This window comes from Populus euphratica, unplaced genomic scaffold (genome assembly GCF_000495115.2).
Source record: "Populus euphratica unplaced genomic scaffold, PopEup_1.0 scaffold228.1, whole genome shotgun sequence".
Taxonomy (NCBI): Eukaryota; Viridiplantae; Streptophyta; class Magnoliopsida; order Malpighiales; family Salicaceae; genus Populus; species Populus euphratica.
In genome coordinates, this window is record NW_011500111.1 from 303943 (window position 1) to 324918 (window position 20976).

General features: G+C 30.7%; 1 protein-coding gene and 1 long non-coding RNA gene across 3 annotated transcripts; both read left to right on the plus strand.

Annotated features, from left to right (window-relative positions):
• The first annotated feature begins 4205 nt into the window (after window positions 1–4205).
• LOC105109784 (riboflavin synthase-like) lies at window positions 4206–9397 on the plus strand. 2 transcript variants are annotated; one of them, XR_839329.1, is made up of 3 exons: window positions 4206–5325; window positions 8985–9284; window positions 9336–9397. XR_839329.1 is itself a non-coding variant. In XM_011004597.1 (2 exons), exon 1 carries the CDS (start codon window positions 4464–4466, stop codon window positions 5307–5309), a length of 846 nt encoding a protein of 281 aa, XP_011002899.1. In that variant the 5' UTR covers window positions 4206–4463; the 3' UTR covers window positions 5310–5325; window positions 8985–9315. The 2 variants fall into 2 exon arrangements, 1 of the variants encoding a protein (XP_011002899.1); XM_011004597.1 differs by lacking the exon at window positions 9336–9397 and having other exon boundaries at window positions 8985–9315.
• Window positions 9398–14798: 5401 nt separating this feature from the next.
• Window positions 14799–15776, plus strand: LOC105109783 (uncharacterized). Its single transcript, XR_839328.1, has 2 exons — window positions 14799–15023; window positions 15383–15776. It is a non-coding gene; the product is annotated as an uncharacterized LOC105109783 (long non-coding RNA).
• The last annotated feature ends 5200 nt before the right edge of the window (window positions 15777–20976 follow it).

The following is a 20976-nucleotide window of genomic DNA, read 5'->3' on the forward strand; positions in this document are numbered from 1 at the left end:
TATTTTTATATTTTATAAAAATTATTTTTAATTTAAAAAAAATAAAAAAAATAATTATTTAAAAAAACACAGTTTAAAACATAATTTTAAATAACCTATAAATAAATATATCAGGCAGCATCTTCATGTGTTGGAGGGTTGCTCAGATCTTGGGATGCATTAAGCAATCAATGATCCCAAGCCCAAAACATAGGTAAATGCCTCGGAAGATGTTGGGTCTTCAAGGTATCCCGAATCCAAATCGAGGCTCATGCTCGGATGATTACAGGCTGGGCTATTTACACCTATGTAAGTCTATGGGCTCGCATCACTATTGGGCTTGCATTCTTATCGGACCAAGAAATGTAGATTGTTCTTGGACTTGGTCTGAGTTGGTCACAAGATCAAGAACCACTTAAACTTGAGCGCGAGGTACTTCTAATCTAACGAGAGACTGATGTATGGTTTTTCTTTTTTTTTTCTTTTTTTTATTCAGTTTCATAATTTTGTCTTAGTCCAGCTTAGGTCTAAAACTATTATAAATATATTTGTCTAATTTATATTTCAGAAGAGACTTAAATTAATAAAATAAAATATTTTGGGTTCATTCATGTAGGTTTAGTGTTCTTAGTCTTCATCGATTTTGACTTCTAATAAATCAGCTTCTGGAAACGTAACTTTCTTCTTGTATATGATTTATATATTCACATACGTTGGTTTTATCAGGAGCAAGAATGGCATGACTTTCTCCAAATGATAAGAAGCAAACAGCATGAATTACTACCATGAAAACGAATGTTGAATGAACCCAGATATTATTGTGCTAATCTTACGGAATAAGCTTGGCATGACTCTTTCATTTTCATATTCAATTGCTGCACCACAAATAATGATCCAATTCAATCTTGTTGTTTGAGATATATGGAAGAAATTAAAGTTGAAGTTTGCAACAATTTAATGAGAATTATAAAAGAAGAAGTTGGAATTAAGGTTAACTAACTCCACCGTGTATCTAAATCTACTCCAACAGAAATCCCTAACGTTAAAAGTTTTTTGCTCCTGTTCTGCAGCATGTTTTGTGTTGCTGTCTTTGCTTTTTTTCACTTCTTCTTAGTAGGTTTATGTCTCTACTGTGGATAAAACTTCACTTCTTTGATGGGTCAAATTTTGCTGCATGAAATTGAAAATCTGTTGGAAATGCCAGCCGATGCATTCGTTAGTTGAAACAACATGGACTCATCCACAGTTTATGATCTATTCCTTAAATTTAATTCAAATTATAGTTTCGTTTATGTTTCGATTGCGTCAAGATTGCAATAAGATTTAAGAGTCATGTTTTCATGACTATTTAATTTATATGAAACTTTTATCTCGTCAAGCAAATATATTTATTTTATTTTATTGTAGAATACCAACTAAAACTCAACGTTGAACAAAGAAGTAGAGTCAAAGACAAAGGAGAAATGCAATACATTTTAAAAGGGCAGCCGCTTAAGAACAAAAACTCAACATTTTGTTTTCTCTGTGGTTGTAAAAATGGAATGCCATTGATGTGTTGGTGATGTCTTCTTCATGCTTGAATCCAAGAGTGCTTAATTTGGGGGTGTCTTCTTCATTAAAACGCAGCCAGCCACTTCATCGATGTACTATCAGTTACATTTGTTGCGTTAGAATTATCGATGAGGAGAAATGAACAGAAGTGGTATAAAAAATAACATGAATATATTAAAAAAAAAAAAACAAGTCGTGGATTTGAAGGAGGATACCAAAGAATCCTTGCTTATTGACAACCTTTTACTGGAATTATGGGGCATCTGACTTCCTTTCTTCCTAATCAGATTCATTCTCGAAGCTAGTTCCCACATGCTCGTAGTTCAAAGAAAACAACAATCACAAGCTTTAAGTTGGAAAAAACTTGATTCAAGTAATGCTTCTTCTTCATTTTTTCTTATATAAAAAAGGAAAAATAAACCTGGTTCTTGCCTTTCCTCCATCATCTTAGCGCTGTCTCGCCATCTAACCTTGCATCATTTGATTCCTTGACCAAAACTAGACTCCATAAAAGAATCTGGCGTGAAAAAATCGTGGCTCCCCTAAGATTTCAAGATCACAAAGTGCTTGGCTTCCTGGATCACACGAGAACTGCTCTGCGTTCATCGTGCACATTGGACCACAAGTATGAGTGAAACGAAACACTGCAAGAGACTTGTTAAATTATGAATCGAGCGTCCTAATGTAGGCAGAGCATGAACTGGGAAATGTCACTTAAATATGTTACTTTATTTTTATTTTTTTATTAACGAGAAATATCCTTAAATCAGATTATGCTTTTGATGAAGTTGAAAATCTCGTCTTTTGATGAAGACTGGTGAGGTTGAAAGACGGGCAATGTTGTGCCGTAGTAGCCATAACAAATACGAAACCAAGTTTTCGAAATTAACTCAATAGTATTTAAGGTTTAAATAAAAAGGAATAAGATGATCTTACCTTCAAACTAAAGATAGCATTGAACCAACCATCTAGGTGGTGGTCAAGTGGTAAGAATTTGAGATTAAGGGGTTTGCTCCCTCTGTGGTCTCAGGTTCGAGTCCTTGGTTGCTCATATGATAGCCACTGGAGGCTTATATGATCGTTAACTTCAGGGCCCGTGGGATTAAAAAAAAAAAAAAAGAATAACGTGTTTGTCATCTATAATTTTATAGTATTTAAAGATAAAGGCACAATAGTGACAATGAATCATTGAAAAAACAAACATAATGTTGGGTTGTGTGGGCTATGTATAATTCATGAATAACATTCTATTTGTTTTTATGTTTTAATTTTTTTTAAAAAAAATTAAATTTTATTGTATTGTTTTTTATTTTAAATTAATATGTTTTTAGGTGTTTTCTAATTATTTTGATGCACTAATATCAAAAATATTTTTTAAAACAATAAAAAAATATTATTTTGATGTATTTTCAAGTGAAAAACAACTATAACCATAACTACAATCCCAAATATATTTTAAAACAATATGTTAATATGTTTATAAGCATGCATGTACATTTTTATTTTCTTAGCTAGGAGTGAATAGATTAATAAATTGTTTGAATTAATGGTAGATGTTTTGTTTTTAAAGTGTTTTTTATTTGAAAATATAATAAAATAATATTTTTATTTTTGATAGATATTAATACATTAAAATAATTTAAAAATATCAAAAATTTAATTTAAAATTTAAAAAACAATAAAAAATTGATTAAGGGCTTATGTGTTTAGATGTGCATCAAACATATGAAGTTAAGAGGAGTGTTTGAAAAAGTAGTTATAATTTTTTAAAATGTTTTTTGTTTAAAAATATATTAAAAAAATATTTTATTTAAAATTTTTTTTTTTAATATCATAGAATATAAAAATAATTAATTTTAAATAAAAAACTAATTTCATAAAAACACTATTTAGAACATAATTCTAAATAGTACCAAAATAGATCGGGCAGCATTTTCTCTAATTGTTGGAGGGCTGCTAACATCTTGGGAATTAAGCAACCAAGGATCTCAAGCCCAAAATGTGGCCTCGAAAGGTATTGGGCCATCAAGGTATCCCGAATCCAAATTGAGGCTCATGCTAGTATGATCGAGGTTGGGCTATTTACGCCTAGGTAAGTCTAGGGACTCGCATCAATATTGGGCCTACCCAGAAATATAAGATTGTTATTGGGCTTGGTCTGAGTTGGATAAAAACTTAGGCCCATCATACTGCAACCGAAACTAATTTCTCCTCGTCAATCTTAAGGACATATTTCAATATCAGTTTTGTACATTCAGACAAATTTATAAATCCTCTCGATGCTAACGTGCTGTTTAGAATTGCTTTTTAAATTGTAAATATTTTAAAATTATTTTTTTTATGATTTTGGATGGATTTAATGTATTAAAAAAAAAAAATTTATGATTTTGGATGGATTTAATGTATTACTATTTAAAATAACTTTTAAAAATAAAAGAAATATATTATTTTAATATATTAATAAACAAAAAAAATTTAAAAATTATTATCATTACATTATCAAATATTTTAGATTTGAATCCACAATAAACTTTTTTACATGGCAGGTCGACCCATCGAGTATAAAAGTCTATTTTTTAAATTTTATTTTTGATAAATAATAAAATCATTCAAGAACATATAAAAATAATAAAAATAATTTATAACTATAGTTACACCACCTTACTGAACCAGGCTTAAATCTTTTGCTTTATTGGACTGCGATATCGAAGATTGTAAGGTCTGGGAGTTGAGCAATGAGCCTTCCTTTAGAATAGGGCTGTTCAAAGTTATAAGAAACAAGGCAGCTTCACACCATGATTTCTTTTCATTACATTGATGACGTGATATTCATCATATCGCTCAAAGAAGAGCTCTAGATATTGTAAGTAGTCTACAACTCTAAACCCTTCAATTTTTTTCTGAGCAACCAAACAGACAAGAGAAAGAAAAGAATGGCACTCTCTTTCTCTCGAACTTCTCTCTCGATAACCCAGAAATACTTTCCTTCAAAAATCCCCGCAACAAAATCAACAATCCTAAACCTCCTCTCTTATAAACCCCACAATCTCAACAAGTTCTCTACAATCTCAAAACCCAACTCTTTCTGTCTGACCATCACAAAACTCTCAAAAAACCCAAAACCCAAATCCCATCCTCAGCCAGTAAGATCACTCTTCACTGGTATAGTTGAGGAAATGGGCACCGTTCAAAGCTTGGGTGACACTAAAGATGGTGGCTTCGACCTTAAAATAGAGGCAAAAACAGTACTTGAAGGTGTGCATTTAGGTGATAGCATTGCAGTTAATGGGACTTGCTTAACTGTTACTGATTTCACTAACGAAGCCTTCACTGTGGGGTTATCTCCTGAAACTTTGAGAAAAACTTCTCTAATTGAGTTGAAGACTGGATCTTTGGTTAATTTGGAGAGGGCAGTCCAGCCTAATAGTAGAATGGGAGGACATTTTGTGCAGGGTCACGTGGATGGCACCGGTGTGATCGTAGAGAAGGAGCCAGAGGGTGATTCTTTGTGGATTAAAGTGAAAGCAAATAAAGGGCTGTTGAAATATATTGTGCCAAAGGGGTTTATTGCAGTGGATGGGACTAGTTTGACAGTTGTTGATGTTATGGAGGAAGAAGAGTGTTTTAATTTTATGTTAGTGGCTTATACACAGCAGAAAGTTGTTATTCCTTTGAAGGAAGTCAGTCAGAAGGTGAATTTGGAGGTGGATATTTTGGGAAAGTATGTTGAGAGGTTGCTTAGTAGTGGGTTTGTTGATTCCTTCAAGGGTTCTTCATGATTAAAGAAAAATGGAGGTAATGAATGTGGTTTTGTTGTTTTGAATTTGGAATATATTTTTTAACCTTTTCATTTAAAGGAAATTTGAATATAGATGATAGGTTTTTGTTGTTATTTCGACTGATTTAAGATATTTGTTGTTGTGTCTCTGTGAATGTTAACGAGGAGATGTCTAGTGGAAATTTGATTTTCATTTGAATTACTATATACAGTGAAGTTGTCCTAGTGGTCCAAAGTGTATAAAAAACAAATTATAGATTGTTCCTTATTGTTGTTATAACTTGAGAGGAATGAATTTGCAGAAATCCTGATCTTCGTTTCATAAGTAGTCACTAGCATTTCGGAGAACATAGTTTGCAGGATTGTGCTCTTGACGTTTACTAGCTGAGCAATAGTGTCTTTAGACCAATTCATACTTTTTATCAATTTTAGTTTGTAGAACTGGCAATTGTGAAAACACCAACATGTTTAGCGTGAACTTTAGTAAGATTCTTACTTTGTTTCTTCTTCTTCCATGCCTTTTGTTGTCAACTGGGAAACCTCAAATAGTCAATGAAAAATTAAGTAGATGATGTCGGGCAACCATGGGAATATTAAATTGAGAGCTATACTGCCTTTCAAGCTAAACCAATGTGGTGGAAAAGGTTTGGAATAAAGTTATTGAAGTCCAGAATAATGACTATAAGAAAGATCAAAGTTGGATGTGTTCTAACTAACCACAAGGAAAAATTAGAGGTCTGCTAGTTAGCCTATGCTAGCTGCATTGTAATTTTTAATCATGGATGTGGTCACGATTGTTATCACAGATTGCGGCCTATCTCACACATAAAAGAATGGTCATGTTCATTGTTGTCATGAATGCATTAGCAACTCTAAACAAATTTTAATAGTTCATCATTTTCTCATAAGTTTACTAAACATATACAATAATAATAACTATGAAAAAGGTGAAAACAAATATGAAAAATGAACTTGAAATACAAAAATATTCAAAAATTAATTTTATAATTGAACTGTTATTGAGCTGTTATTTGCAATACAACAGTCATTACCATTATATAACGTTGTTATAGCCATTATTGGTGTTATTTGCCGGTAATGATTCTATAACACTGAATAACAGTAACAGGATACCATGATTCTGTTAAATAATGATTTAACGGCTGTTATTTAAAACTGCAGGCTGCATAGTAGTCTTGTGGAGGGCCTAGTGGACTTCTTGAAAGAGCTGCTAAAAACAATATAATCTATGGTCTAGTTCCAGACTTAGGACTCATCCCCTTGGTTTTGGTTTTTCTCTTTTTTCTTCCAAATAATCACTGACTGGAATGCTTAGTTGTTGGTGGGAAAATGATGTGAGGCAGGTCTTAAGTTGTGCCTGGGAGTTGTCAATTAACTTGTCAAACTGCAGAAACCAGTGACAATGACCTTATGATATCATTGGGGATATATAATTATCAATCAAGGCTCAATCTTTGCTTCAGAAGTTCCAAAATTGGTATTGTTAAATGCTAATGATAGCCTTCACTTAATTTCTCAAGTTGCAGTGCATGGTTCCTTTTTAAGATTAATGAATAAAAACATGATAACAATTCTGTATTATTCAATAAAAAAGAGTCTTTTTATGAAAAAACACTGTTTAATTGGTTAAGAAAACACTATAAATGGTTAGTCTTTGCCTTTCTTATTTTTCTTCATCCATCATAAAATCGTGAAGCTTTTTACAGTTTTATCATCTTTGTTTTGTTGGAATCGACAGTGAGAGCTGCAGTTTAAGAGATTTTGCTGCTGAAAAATTCACCTCTCTAAGAACTCATGTTATTGCTGCCATTTCAACTGGGAGTCGAGGACAAGGTTTTCTAAAGTTCCATGTTAAATTTTGTTTTCCCTTATTTGTTAGAAAGCAAAAAATAACCTAGCCAGTCTACACTAATTTGACAAATACAATCTAGTTTCCTTTAGTTTGGCAACTTTAAGCAAACACTGGGCATAATATGTGGAGGAATATCATAAGCTGTTTTTATTTTCTTCCCAATAATAGATAATTTTATCCCTAAAAATTACAATGAAGTTCATTCTTTCCCCTAGTGTGATATTATGCTCAGTGTCTTAAATTTTTTGTCATGTGAGCCACATAAAAATTATGATAATCTATCTGTTAAATCTAAAAAAAAAAAACCATTCTAATAAACAATCACCATCATATGAAACTTGGGAAATTGGGCTGATTACAAACACTTGGAAATTTAAAAGGGGCATTGCAGATCAAGTTGTTTGTTCTCTTTGTTTAGCAGTGAGGAGACTTGTCTCCATTTGCATGGTTGTGTCTTGGCAAAGACAGAGTTCTTCTCTGTAGGTAAGGGGCAATGGTTTGCCTCTATTTCAGGTTTGGTGTTGTAGAGCTCATTCCAGTGGTAGAAGTTGAGATATTTGTGAGGTCAAAATGCCTCAAGATGTGGTAGCAGCCACCACTCTTAGACCTTGGAATTGAATCATAGTAGATGGAAGCCAACTGATCATGCATGGATTATTTTGAACACAGTTGGGGCTTGTGAGAGATCGCCTTGCATTGCTGGTGCTGGGGGCATACCTGCATGATAATATCATAATAGTGGATTTGGCGTCGAGTTTTTTCATTTCAGGTTGGCTATTGCTCAGTTGTTGTTACCTAGATGTGGGCCATCTTGAATAGGTTTGACTGTGGAGCTAGCTTGGGATAGGGATTTTAAGCAGCTGCGGATGGAGATTGATTCTGCTTTCATTCTGTTGTAGTTGCAGAAGCGATACTGTGCTTCTTCTTCCTTGTTTGGTAAGTTGATGGTGCTTAGCGAAATTGGGTTATTAAGAATCATCATGTAACTAGTGTGTCTATAAAAGGGCAACTCATGTGCAGATATCCTTGCCAATTTGGCTACTATGGGTGGTGTAACACCGGCTTTGCTTGTTGATCCCCCTTGGTGGTGTGATAACAGTCCTGTTTTTAGGGCCTTGCATTGTGCAATGTCAACTCAGGCTTGCGATCTGTCCAGAGAACTCGTCCCTGTTACAAACCATCTCTATTCCCGAGTTGTGTTTGGGTGCCTAGCTAGAAAGAAAAATAGGTGCATCTGGAAAATGCCAAATTTTAGTTGTAGATATTAATAATATTGTGATGGATAGCTAACTTTATAGGATGCATGATCTGAATGCGTGTTTTGGTGTCTTCTCTGTGCATACTTTGCTTCAGTCTTTTTATTAATTCTGATTTCCTTGCATGCCGTGAGTCATCTGTTGGAAATGTTGCTTTTGATTGGACGAGACAGGAATCTTCGAGCTGTAATGTGCTTTAAGAACATGAACAATGGATTCCTATGATGATTTTTCTTCACAAAAGAGTGAAGGAGGGAGAGGGCGAGAGGTCATACCGTATCTCAATATGCTTGATGACAGCATTTACTCGGGGCCTATTCATGATATGATTCGGAGCTAGGTTTTGTGATGCTGGTTACTAATAATTACATCACCAACTAACAACAAGCTCTTTGACCCCATGTCAAGTCTACTGCTACCAACCAATTTATCAGATTCCCAGTCATTATTTAAGAGAGAATGCAGGAGAGCCACCTAAAAAACAATTCACAATTCACGCTTGTTGCTATCCCTCTTTGAATTTCTTTGTTATTTATGTTGGTGTCAGGTGGAAGGTGGGAAAATGAGATGTGGACTTGATTATGGACAGCCTAACTAGCTGAAGCTGACATGCACAAGTAGTCTGTGATACCTGGATTTGTTCGGGCCTAAACATTGTCGAGCCGAGAGGAAGGAGGATGACTGTATGTATGGGAATAGTTCATAGATTGAGGTCTTGTCTGCTCGACGTCACCGGCCTTCCTGCTTTCCAATCTCCAAGCTTGCCTTGTTATGTTCTTCACTGTCGTTATTAATAATTCATGAATGAGCTCGCCATTTGAAACCATGTGATGCAGCTGCATAGACTATCTAAAGTTAAAATTTATTTTTCATCTGCTCATGTGATGCAGCTGCATAGATCTAAAGTTAAAATTTATTTTTCATCTGCTAGCCTGAATCTACTCATGAATTTTCAGCCATCAGATTTTTTTTCAGCCATTAATTCTTTTATCCAACAACCATAAACACGGTTTTTTTTTTTAATGTTGGCTAATATTGATTATCAATAATCAATCTCTTACCATCTTGATGCTCATGAGGCAATGAATCGATACCATATGATCACAGGGGGCCCATGTAGGATTTTATTACAAACAAATAAGCAAATACTCGAATGATCACCACCAATATCCTGATGATCACACCATGATGATTCATACAAGTCTTGTATGAATGGTAGTTGATTGCAACACCCAAGGGACCTTTCTCAACAAATCTATAATATTTTAAAGAAATTTAGCAATGTTTGCAAGTATTTTGCAGCAATTTTCAATACCCATTGCTGCAAGTTTTCTATTACAAGTAAATGTAATAGATTAATTTAAAACAATATCTTTATATTTAATTTATTTACTTTATGCAATAACTTAAAGTCCAGATAATGGGTTTTACAAAATAAGTTTAAAAAATATTATTTTAAAAAAATAAATTGATATTTAATTAATTAACGAATGAATTATCAGAGTTTAATTAAAATAACATTCACAATATTTTTTAGAACTTTATATAGGATCTTAAATGTCATGTTGGGTTTAATAAAATAATATATAGTGAGTGATTGGTTGGTCTCTCATGCTATCAAAGCAAAGATGATGTTGGCTTAAGAATTAATTTTCATACATATATCAAATTGACGGCTATGAAAGTAGTTTATTTAACGAGGTGTCCTTCTCATAGTATCACGTGCGCCTCCTTATTCGGTATAGGTCATGTTTTGAATTGTCGGATCCAACTTTTTTTGGTGCCCGCTAAATTATTGTGAAGTTTTAAAATTAAGCACCGTTATGCATTTTTAAAATATTAAATTATTTTTTTAATATTTTTTAACATTTTAATATATAGATGATAAAAATAAAAAATATATTTTTATATACTTTCAAATTAAAAATATTTTTATAAAACACAAGCATCGCAACATCAAATAAACACTAAATTTATAATTCAATGTTATTCTAATTTTCTATCATTTCTAATTAATTATTTATATGTGATTTACCGATTAGATACAACTTTTTAACTTTAAAGATAAAATTAAAGCTTGCTTATTTGTTATTTTATTTTTGAAATGTTTATAAAAAAAATAAATTTTTTATTTTAAATTATTATTATTGTATTTTCATGTTATTGTGATGTGTTGTGTAAAAAATAAATTTTAAGAAATAAAAAATATATTTTTTAATATATTTTTAAATAAAAAATATTTTAAAAAATAATCATTACCATATTATTATTAAACTCTATAAATATATTCTTTGCTCTATGCCATTGTTAAAAGGCTTTTAGGATGATGAAATCATACCGTCCATGCACTAGATTGTGAAAATCTTGTTGGATTTCATTTCACAAAGTGATAGGTACCCTGATTACATATGATTGTAATGGTTCACAATCAAGAATTTAAAAATGTATCATGAGTATGACCTCCTTTTTTGTAGTTTATAATAGTTACTCGAATCAAATTAATGGAGTTCATGGGATGAACATAGTATTAAAATGTAATAGTCTACACCTTTGATTTGTTAATTTTGTTGAGTACTTTTTATTGTTCATGTTGAACTAATTTAACAATAAATCATGGTAAGAAAATTTATCAGGACTAGCTAATTTAAATGAGAATTGATCTAATCAAATTAAATTTCTTGATAAATTAACTTATAAGTTGATTAACTTTTTGTTTTTAAATAATATAAATATTAAGTTAATTTATATATATTTTTATTAATTTTGGACTAGCTTGAGCGGGTTTTATACTAATTTAAATGAGAATTGATACAATCAAATTAAATTTCTCGATAAATTATGTTTTTAAATAATATAAGTATTCAAGTTAATTTATATATATTTTTATTAATTTTATAAGTTATGAAATTAATGATTATATAAATTTTTAATAATTTAAAAAAAAATTAAATTTATAATTATTAAAAAAAAAACTCAAGATGTAATAAGTAAAACTACCCTCAAAATTGAAAATGAATTATACTAGGAAAGAAGGGAACAAGCTAGATAATTTCCCAGAATTCCTTGAACATGTCACCTTCCTCTATTGAATCCATACAAAAACATGTTCCAAAGGGCCCACCGGTCAACAGAGCCTTTGTTTGGAGGTTAACAACAGTGACAGCTTCACCTTGGAAACTTGGCGTCTGCTTTCTCTCTTGTCATCTGAAAATAATCTCTGCTTTGTTTTTGCTGTGGTGGTTCCGTTCTCCACCTTCTCCTTTAACTGCTAGGCCTCTCGACCAATGCCGACCAAACCCACCTCTACAAGATCTGGTATAAAAATAGTGGTTGACAAAATAATTTGTATGACACGTGTCATGATCCCAGATGGCTGATAATCTCTTCTGTCGAGTAAGGACAGCCTCAGGAATAGAAAAATCGTTAGCTCCTACGTATGTTTGGGCACGATAAGGTTAAATCATGTTATTTCGTGGAATGTGTTTTTAAACAGTGTAAATCCTTCCGATTCTTAAGTTTATTGTGCTAATCTGATTTCAACTACGATGTTTAAAAATTTTAAATTAATTTTTGATTTTTTTTAAAATTATTTTAATGTATTGTATTAAAAATAATTTTTTTAAAAAATATTTTTTTAATATATTTTAAAATAAAAAATATTTTAAAAAATAATTAGTATCATCTTTCAAAACAATCTTGTATTATATACAAATTAACTTGTAGTTCAATCAAAATTTAATTTTATTTTTAATTTTAAAAAAATAGTATTTTAATTTTTTTAAAAAGGTTATTAAAATTATATTATTTTAAATTTATCTAAATTTAATTTTTAATCTATGACTTAAGTTTGGAACCATCAAGATACAAGTAAGCTTAATAACTTTGTAAAATAATACACAGTTAATTTTTTTTATCCTCTTTAAATATACTCTTAAAGTGGTGTATTTTTGGATCATTACCTATTGCTGAATTTTTTAAGTTTATCCATCAATATCATACCAATTCATTTATGATGTTATTAACTTGCATTATTAAATGGAATTCCATAATACGTTTCTGTCATCTGAGAAACTTGTCCTTCTAGTTTACAACTATCACTCTCTAGTTTTTTTTTTAATGTTTTAATATAAATTAATTAGAGACTTGAATCAAATAAATCTTCATTTTAGAACAATTTATTTGCTAAAATAACTTCACTCTAAATTGTTTTGTCAGGAATTAATCAAGCATCGACATTGCCTACAAACTTTAATCATATTCTTACTACATGATTATTAGGGGTTGCGATATATAATTTCCTTTTCTTTTCCTTCAAGTCTCAACAAGAGTCATAATAGAATTAAAACATTAATTTAAAAAAAAATAGTGAGAGGGTATTGAATTCGTATGTTGATAAATAACTTAAATATATAATAAAATTTATGTTTTCAATATATACTATATAATAACAATTCAAAATTTAAAACAAAAAAATTCTGAACTCTTTTAAAATAACATAGAAACTGGTTTATATCGGTATGAAATAATTTAATAAATAAGGTAGATTGATACCCAAGAAAATGCTATATTTTTCCCTAATTATATGTATAATACCTAATTTATACACCCAATTTTTTTTAAAAAATAATAATAATTTTTGAGATTTCCATGAGAAAATAGAAGGGTATGAGAGAAAATTGGGATCACAAATTCAAAACAAAAATCATTTATAGTATCTTCCCTCTCCACCACTTCTTTAATCCTCCAATACCTTCTTGTTCTTTCCCATGTCACGATTCTGTTTTCATTCTCAATAACCTTGTGAAGCTGGAGATGCTTGCGTGCTCCCATCTTGTCCATACACGTGTCGACCATTAACTGACTACTTCATGAAAAAATCAACCTATCAGGACTCACTCCGACACGTCGTCTTTAAAAACCATCATCGACATGCCGCGAAAAAACCTCTGCTCGTTTGTATTATTACTATATTGCCCCTTTTAAATTTTAATCGGATTCTAGAAGTAAAGTTCCCCTTTTACAGGATTACCCCTCCCTTCCCTTCCCCTTCACTTTTACAGGATCGTGACTGGAGAGTTATTACTAAAGAGCATTTGTTTATATCGTGTTTAATATCGTGATGATTGTTTTTTAAGTATATTTTATTTAAAAATATATTAAAATAATATAAATTCTTATTTTTAAAATTATTTTTAATATTAATAAATTATTAGAAATATTTAATTTGAAGTAAATAAATAAAATTTAAATTTTATAAAACAATTTTAAAATACAAAACTAAATAAAATTTTAAAAAAATTACTGCATGTATAAATTATTTAAGTCTTTTTTTTTCTGGAGTTTCCTCTTCTTCTTTTTTTCTAGATGTACCAAAAAAACGTCTATCCCAGTTGAGTGATTCAAATAATTTTAATCATTTAATATTCATCATTAATGAATTTCAATCCAATAATTAGGATTCATTAATTACTTCAAATCCATAACTATTATTATTATTATTATTATTATTATTCAAAAACTCACAAGATAGATATTTTAAAATAAATAGTATGTATAAAAGTTTATTTTTATTAAACTAAATATTTTATGGATCATTGATTTAACAACAAGTAGTCTAGCTCTATTTTTTATCACGTCCAGCATACTTAAAATTGAGAATAAATCATATAGATTAAATATATTTATATCAGACGTTATGGATACCCTTCTATCTATGCTAATATTACTAAAGTTTTTATATTGGAGATTATTTTACATTCTTGTCAATATTTTCTATATTTAATTTAATATATAATGATCTTATTGGGATATATATATATATATATATATATATATAGTTTTTAAATTTATTGTCAAATTAATAGCATCCTGTTAATTATTCAATAACATCAACATTAAAAAAATAAATAAAAGTGTGAGAAAAAAATAAAATTTATGATTTATCAAAATGATAAAAATATTTTTTCATGGTATTTCTCTCTCTTACTTATATCTAATTATTCCCTTAAATATAATTTAACGAAATAACTAGTAAAATATTACTAATCACCGCTTGATGACTGTAAAACTCCTTGCAATATCATATAACCATAAAAAAACTAAATCTTTCAATTCAATAATGGTGACAAATGGGATGAACAAACCCACCCATTCAACGCATCAAATTCATGTATTGATAACATCACTCTAAAAGACCAAATTTAAACAAAAGGAAATAATTCAAAGAACAAAGTCAAAATTGTAAATTCAGACCCCAGAGAAGGTGACAGTTGCCGCGTTGATATTCAAAATTACCCTCACTGACCAAGAATCCTTCTCAGTCTCTCTCTCTCTCTCTCTCTCTCTCTATATATATATATATATATATGCACAGACACACACAGAGACACGCACCATTCTCTCTCAGCTCTCTCCAAGAAACCATTTTCCAATTTCCTGTCCTCTACAAAGTTCCAAGGATTTGAATTCCAAACAGATCACCATGCCAATGAAGAAACCAAGTCTCTTTGCAGCCTCTGTTGCTGCTGCTGCTGCTTCTGCCTTCCCTGTTTCTTCCACATCTTCTAGTTGTAACTCCAATGTTAAGGTAAGACAATTGACAAAACAATTCTGGGTTCGTGTTTTTTCTTGAATTTTCCCATGGGAGTTGTTTTCTTGTGTTCTTATCTCTCTGTCTTTTTTCTTTTGCCCCTTCGCCTTGCCCTGTCTTGGGGTCCTGTAATTGATTCCAGAGAAAATTGAGATTATTTTTCAACCATAAAGATTCTGCCTTGTACTCTCTTGTATTTTTTGGGTTTCATGGAATTTTAAATCTCCCCTTTTGGTGCATGATCTCTTTAAATTTTCTTGGTTTATTGATATAATTCAAGCTTATTTGTTAGTTTGTGGCTGATCTTTGTTTTTCCAAACTATTAGTCTTAAAGTTCGATACCTTTTCTTTTATAGGAAGCTGGCTCAAACAAAGATCAACAGAGATCGGCTTCCATGGATAAATTTGCACCAAGGTATGATGGGTTGAGGTTCATTGAAACGCTGGTCACTGCTCACAGATGATGAGAGAATCAACATCTGGCCTTGATAGCTCCATGGATGATACTGATTAGTTGTACTAATTCTAGCTAGCACCCATCATTTCTCTTCAATCCAGAGAAAAAAATATGGCATAAAGAAAGTTTGATTGTTTTTAAATTTCTTTGAGTGAATATGGTTAGGAGATCAACTGTAATTTTCACTCAAAAATTGCTAGTCCTGATCATAATTCATGGCTGATTTTCTTTGTGCCGTTAATTTTTGTGGGATTAGAAAACGATTGCTTGGCAAAGGTTGCTTGCTAAAGTCATGTTCCAATACTCAACTTTTTACAGCAATACTGTGTACCAGGCAGGCATCTTGAGGTTACGTGTGGGTGAGAAAGTTTTGTAGCACCACAACTCCGATATATGGTTCTGAATTTCTGATGGAAGTCCCAAAGGGGAAATTCCAAATATAAACAATTTTCTTTCACGTGGGCTTGTTGACCTTATCAAGGCCTCTTTATTTATTATTTAATTACAATCATGTTTTTAACTATATTTAAATTTATTTAGTTTTAAGTTATTTTTATATATATTTTATTGTTTTAATATACTAATATAAAAAAAAAATTTTAAAAAAAAATTTTCTTGATTTATTTTTAAACAAAAAATATTTTTAAAAATAATCTTTACTACTCTTCCAAATGCCCTAATTAAGAGAGGAAAATCGAGGTAATTCCATGCATGGATGAATTTGGGAGCTCATTTGTGATCAACGAAGTTCAATTGGCATGTTGCTTGCTTCCATCTATTTTTGGTTGTTCTTGAGCTGACAAGTAGGCCACCTAAAGCCGTATTTTAGTTCTTGATTTTGCCCCAGGCTCTTGCTTGAGTATTTTGGGTTTCCTAAATTTGATCTGCTACCTCCATGAAGCGTGCCAAGTTCTTGATGAAGCACCATGCTTTTGTTTGAAATAGTCTGCCAGCAATATCAAAAGACATGAGACTAGTCTGCAGACAGCATTGGAACAAGCTGAACAAAATTTAGTGGAACAAGAATGTGATCAATGGACCAAATGGCAGGGCAGCCAGAAAATGAAATTAAGAGGGGCTAAATTAGAGAAAAAAAACTACTCTAGGGGAGCTGAAATTTTATTCTTTCTATTTTTTAGGCTAAAACTATAAATATTGCTAGGAGCTTGAAAAAGGGGTTTCCTTGAAGGTACCGGGATCTCTAAAGAGCCTCCGTGTCTCCGCCGCTGCCAAATGGCCTAGTGGTGTCTCAAAATATGGTAAAAAATTTAAGCAACTTTTTTGAATATGAACCCGTGATGATGGGGACGGATGAGGTGTGTATTTTCACTGGTCAAAAAGAGAAAAAGAAAGGAATAAGTTTATGCATCCTTGGAAAATGGATATTCTTGATTCCACTAATCTGGTATGTGTTTACGCAATCTAAATACCATAAATTAATTCCAAAGCTAGTTGCTAAAGGGTTTGTATTATCTAGGAAATATTTGTTTTCTTGTTTCAATCTTTGTTTTACATTTTTTTTCTAATTTTTTTTATCTTATATTATTCAAAGTATCTAAGAATATGCTTTTACTTTTTTTTTTTTGTTATGATTATTATATATTGATATAAAAAATAAATAAAAAATTTAAAGATTATTTTAATATATTTTTAATCAAAAAACAACTTATATTGTATTGTCAAACACATACTTAGTAATTAAATAATTACTTTAAAAGTAATGATGTTACAATGATAGCAAAAATTTACAATTATTTTGTTAAGAAAATATTCTCCTAAAAGTTATAGTTAATACTAGATAGATGATTTATACTACGTTATAGATTTAGTTAAATTTTTTTTAATATAAAAAAAGATATTTAGTCGATGTTACTGTTTTTTAAAAAGAAAAATAAAATAAAATAAAATTAAAATCTAGGTCATTAATTTGACTGAATTCAATAAAATCGATTGATTTAATAATATTACTGAAAAAACACAAGAGTAAATAAAGCAAAAAAATCCTATATACAGAAAAAAAAAATAGAATTCAGTATAAATGATGAAAAATAAAACTGAAAAAACATGAGTTTTTTTTTTTAAAAAAAACCAAGCAAATTTGAACAAAACTTAATTCCCAACCAATTAAAATATTGCAGGTGGAACAAAAAAATATTAATTAAATCCTATGTACAAAAAAAAAATAGAATTCAATCACCCATTAGTATAAATAATGAAAAATAAAACTTAAAAGACATGAATTTTTTTTTAAAAAAAACTAAGCAAATTTAAACAAAACTTAATTCCCAACCAATTAATATATTGCAGGATAGAACAAAAAAATATTAATTTAAAAAATTTATTATAATAAAAAAATAGTAATAAAAAGAATAAGAATCAAACTTGATTGAAATAAAAAAACTAAAAGAAGATAAAATTATAAAAAATAATTAAAATTTAAAAATTATCTTAAATAATAAATAAATAGCAATAAAAATAAGAAAGATTGAATTTGATGGAAAAATTAAAGACGAATAAAATTTAAAAAAATTTAATTTTATAAATTATTTTTAATAAAATAAATAAATAAAAAAAACAAATTCAAAGACTACTAAAAGATCAAGTGCGAAAATTAAAGAGAAAATAAAAAACAGAAAAAAAATAGACTACCATCACTATACTGGAAGTTTATTTACCGCACACGAATTATAATCTTCACCTTCTTCCTAGCTATGATCTTCATAAACTTACATAACACAACCTCTAAGACTTTATTTCTCCTGTACTAATGCTATTTTAAGAATTATAGAACCCTAAACTCGATAAAAAAAAAAAAAAAACTTGTTTTATAGATATGCATGCTATCCAAATTCGGTGTTCTCAACCTTTCAACTCATCTAAATATGTTTACGAAAGAACTTGACCTTTATGAATTTTTCTATGAACTTCATAATTGAGATGATGCAATCGACTGTATTTTCTTTTGCCTTAAGAGCCCGTTTGGCTATGAGGTAGAGGTTTCGTTTCTTAAAAACCACGCTGAGCAAATGTTTGGTTAAGAAAAAAAAATTGTTTATTATGTATGGGTCTCCCAATTTATTGCGTGCGAGACACAGGGAAATGAAAAGCAGCAAATTACTACTTTCTATGAGGCCAAACTGAAGCTACTGTTTAGTAAACAGTGGAGCATGCCTCCACTGTTTGCTAATAAGTTTTTTTTTAAATCAGTGTAGTTAATTAATTTTATTAGCATTGTTGACGTGAACATAAATAATAAATTTTTATTATTTTTTAAAATTAATTTAAAATAAATTAAATTTACTCATACTGTAATATTAATTTTATTTTTTATAATATTTTATTTAATTTTATAGTTCTTATCAGATGAATTTTGTACATAATGGAATTGTAGATAATTTTTTGTTAAAATAATTTTTTTAAGTGTGATTTATTTTATGATGTAATAGAAATAGTGAAATCCATAAAATTTAAATTAAAAACTATCAATATTAATATATGTTTTTAAAAATTATTTTATAACCTCAATTTCAAAAACATTTTTAACTAAATGCATTAAACTATTTTTTTTAATTTTAATTTTAACTACAGTTTTAACTAAATATCTATTTTTTAAAACTAATTTCAACTAAAAATATTTTTTATAAAATAATTTTTTTAAATCACAACCACAACCGCTACGGCTACCGCGATAACAAATAGATTCTAAATCTGCCTAAACCAGATGCTACGACATGGTTACAGTGGGCTCGATGCTGAACAACTAAAATGGGTCTCATGCACGCCACCGCATTGACTAGTTTGCCATTGGCTAATTTCATGTTAACTTCGTTTACAAGTCTTGATTTGTCTGTCTTTAATTTGTAATTGTGCATCATTGTATTGGAGCTTATTTTAAGCTATCAGGCTCTTATATCCATTACAGCCTTCCTCTTTTAGTCACTTCCACAAGTAATCAAAGCTTCCTTCTCTCCTTCAATGGAAGCAATGAGTGGGAGAGCTAAGGATGAAATGACAAGAAAGATGCATGGAGTTTGCTATTGGATCACTGGAGAGGTAATGTGCTGTCGTAAAAAGCTAATAGATTTAATAAGGGAATGCTTTTTCTTCGACAGCGAAAACAGAGGAAAAATGTATGGTTACCAGCTAGCTTAATATATGGGTAAAAAGTTATATGGTAATCACCTAAAAAGAGAAGGAATCCGATTCTATTTGTGAAGGTAATGGACAAGTATGGAAAGAAATATGTCATATCCAATTATTTGGGAACAGAAAAATCTACCCTTATCCAAAGAATATTGAACCTTTCTGCTGGGAATTTGATACAGAACAGACCCAGAAAGCAAGGGCCATGAGATGAAAGTTATAATTGCGATGGAAGCAATAATAGATGTTATCCAGATGCTTTTTCATCCAATTGTCCTTTCTTGTGTGGTCCTCTCTAAAATCTATATTTTTCTTAACACATGATTCATGACTTTATGCTTCCATAACCTATCAACACTCTTACAAGATGTGCAAGCTCGGCAGACATCTGTACTATTGCAGTTCCAAGTGCATAGAGGGGTAACAGACATTGACATAATACCAGGATCTTCAATTATATCAGGGGACAAGTGAACAGATCGAACCCGAATACCCCAGCATGATAGCAGATTGAAATTCTCACAAATCTAATTCTACAAGTTGACAGTAGAACTTAGTCAACGGCAATGATACATCAGCATTAATAATTCAAGAATTTCTTCTGAATGTCACGTACCTAGACAGGTTTACAGTAAAACAGCACATGGCTTGTCGAATTGGAAAGAATCCGATAGCGAATTGTGCACCAATTAATAGTTAAAAGAATGCCAAATTGTAGCAGAAAGATGGAGAAAACAATGATGGTTTACAGTAAAACAGCACATGGCTTGTCGAATTGGAAAGAATCCGATAGTGAATTGTGCACCAATTAATAGTTAAAAGAATGCCAAATTCTAGCAGAAAGATGGAGAAAACAATGATGGTGGAACCACAATATGATGAAGCAAAACTTCGGGATAGGGATGTGAAACAGCTAGGAAATGAATGGTTATCCACTCTTAACCATCTAGAATAATTGGAGTAACAACGCTATGAGCCCGGCTGTGAGCATCAACAATGAGGATTGAGTAGCTGCAATTTGAACTCCTCCACTTTTCTTGGATTGTTCTACGTTAACAATCTCCATAACTTTAGCAGGCAGTGGAGATAATGCTCCCCGAACTTGCCACGCCTGTAGTGTTATAGGGAAGCCATACCAATGTCTTTGATATCAGATTTCGTTTGTGCAGAATGTGAAGAAGAGTTCAAGACGGTTCTTGGTGGAGACTCCATGTGGGTTTTGATAGAGAAGGATGGAGATGGAAGGGAGACTTTGAACGTCAATGGCCTTAACAATCTCCATAAAAGCATGGTGGTTTTGCCGGAGTTTTGTGTTTTCTGCTTGGATTCTGGGCTCTTTCCCCATAGAAA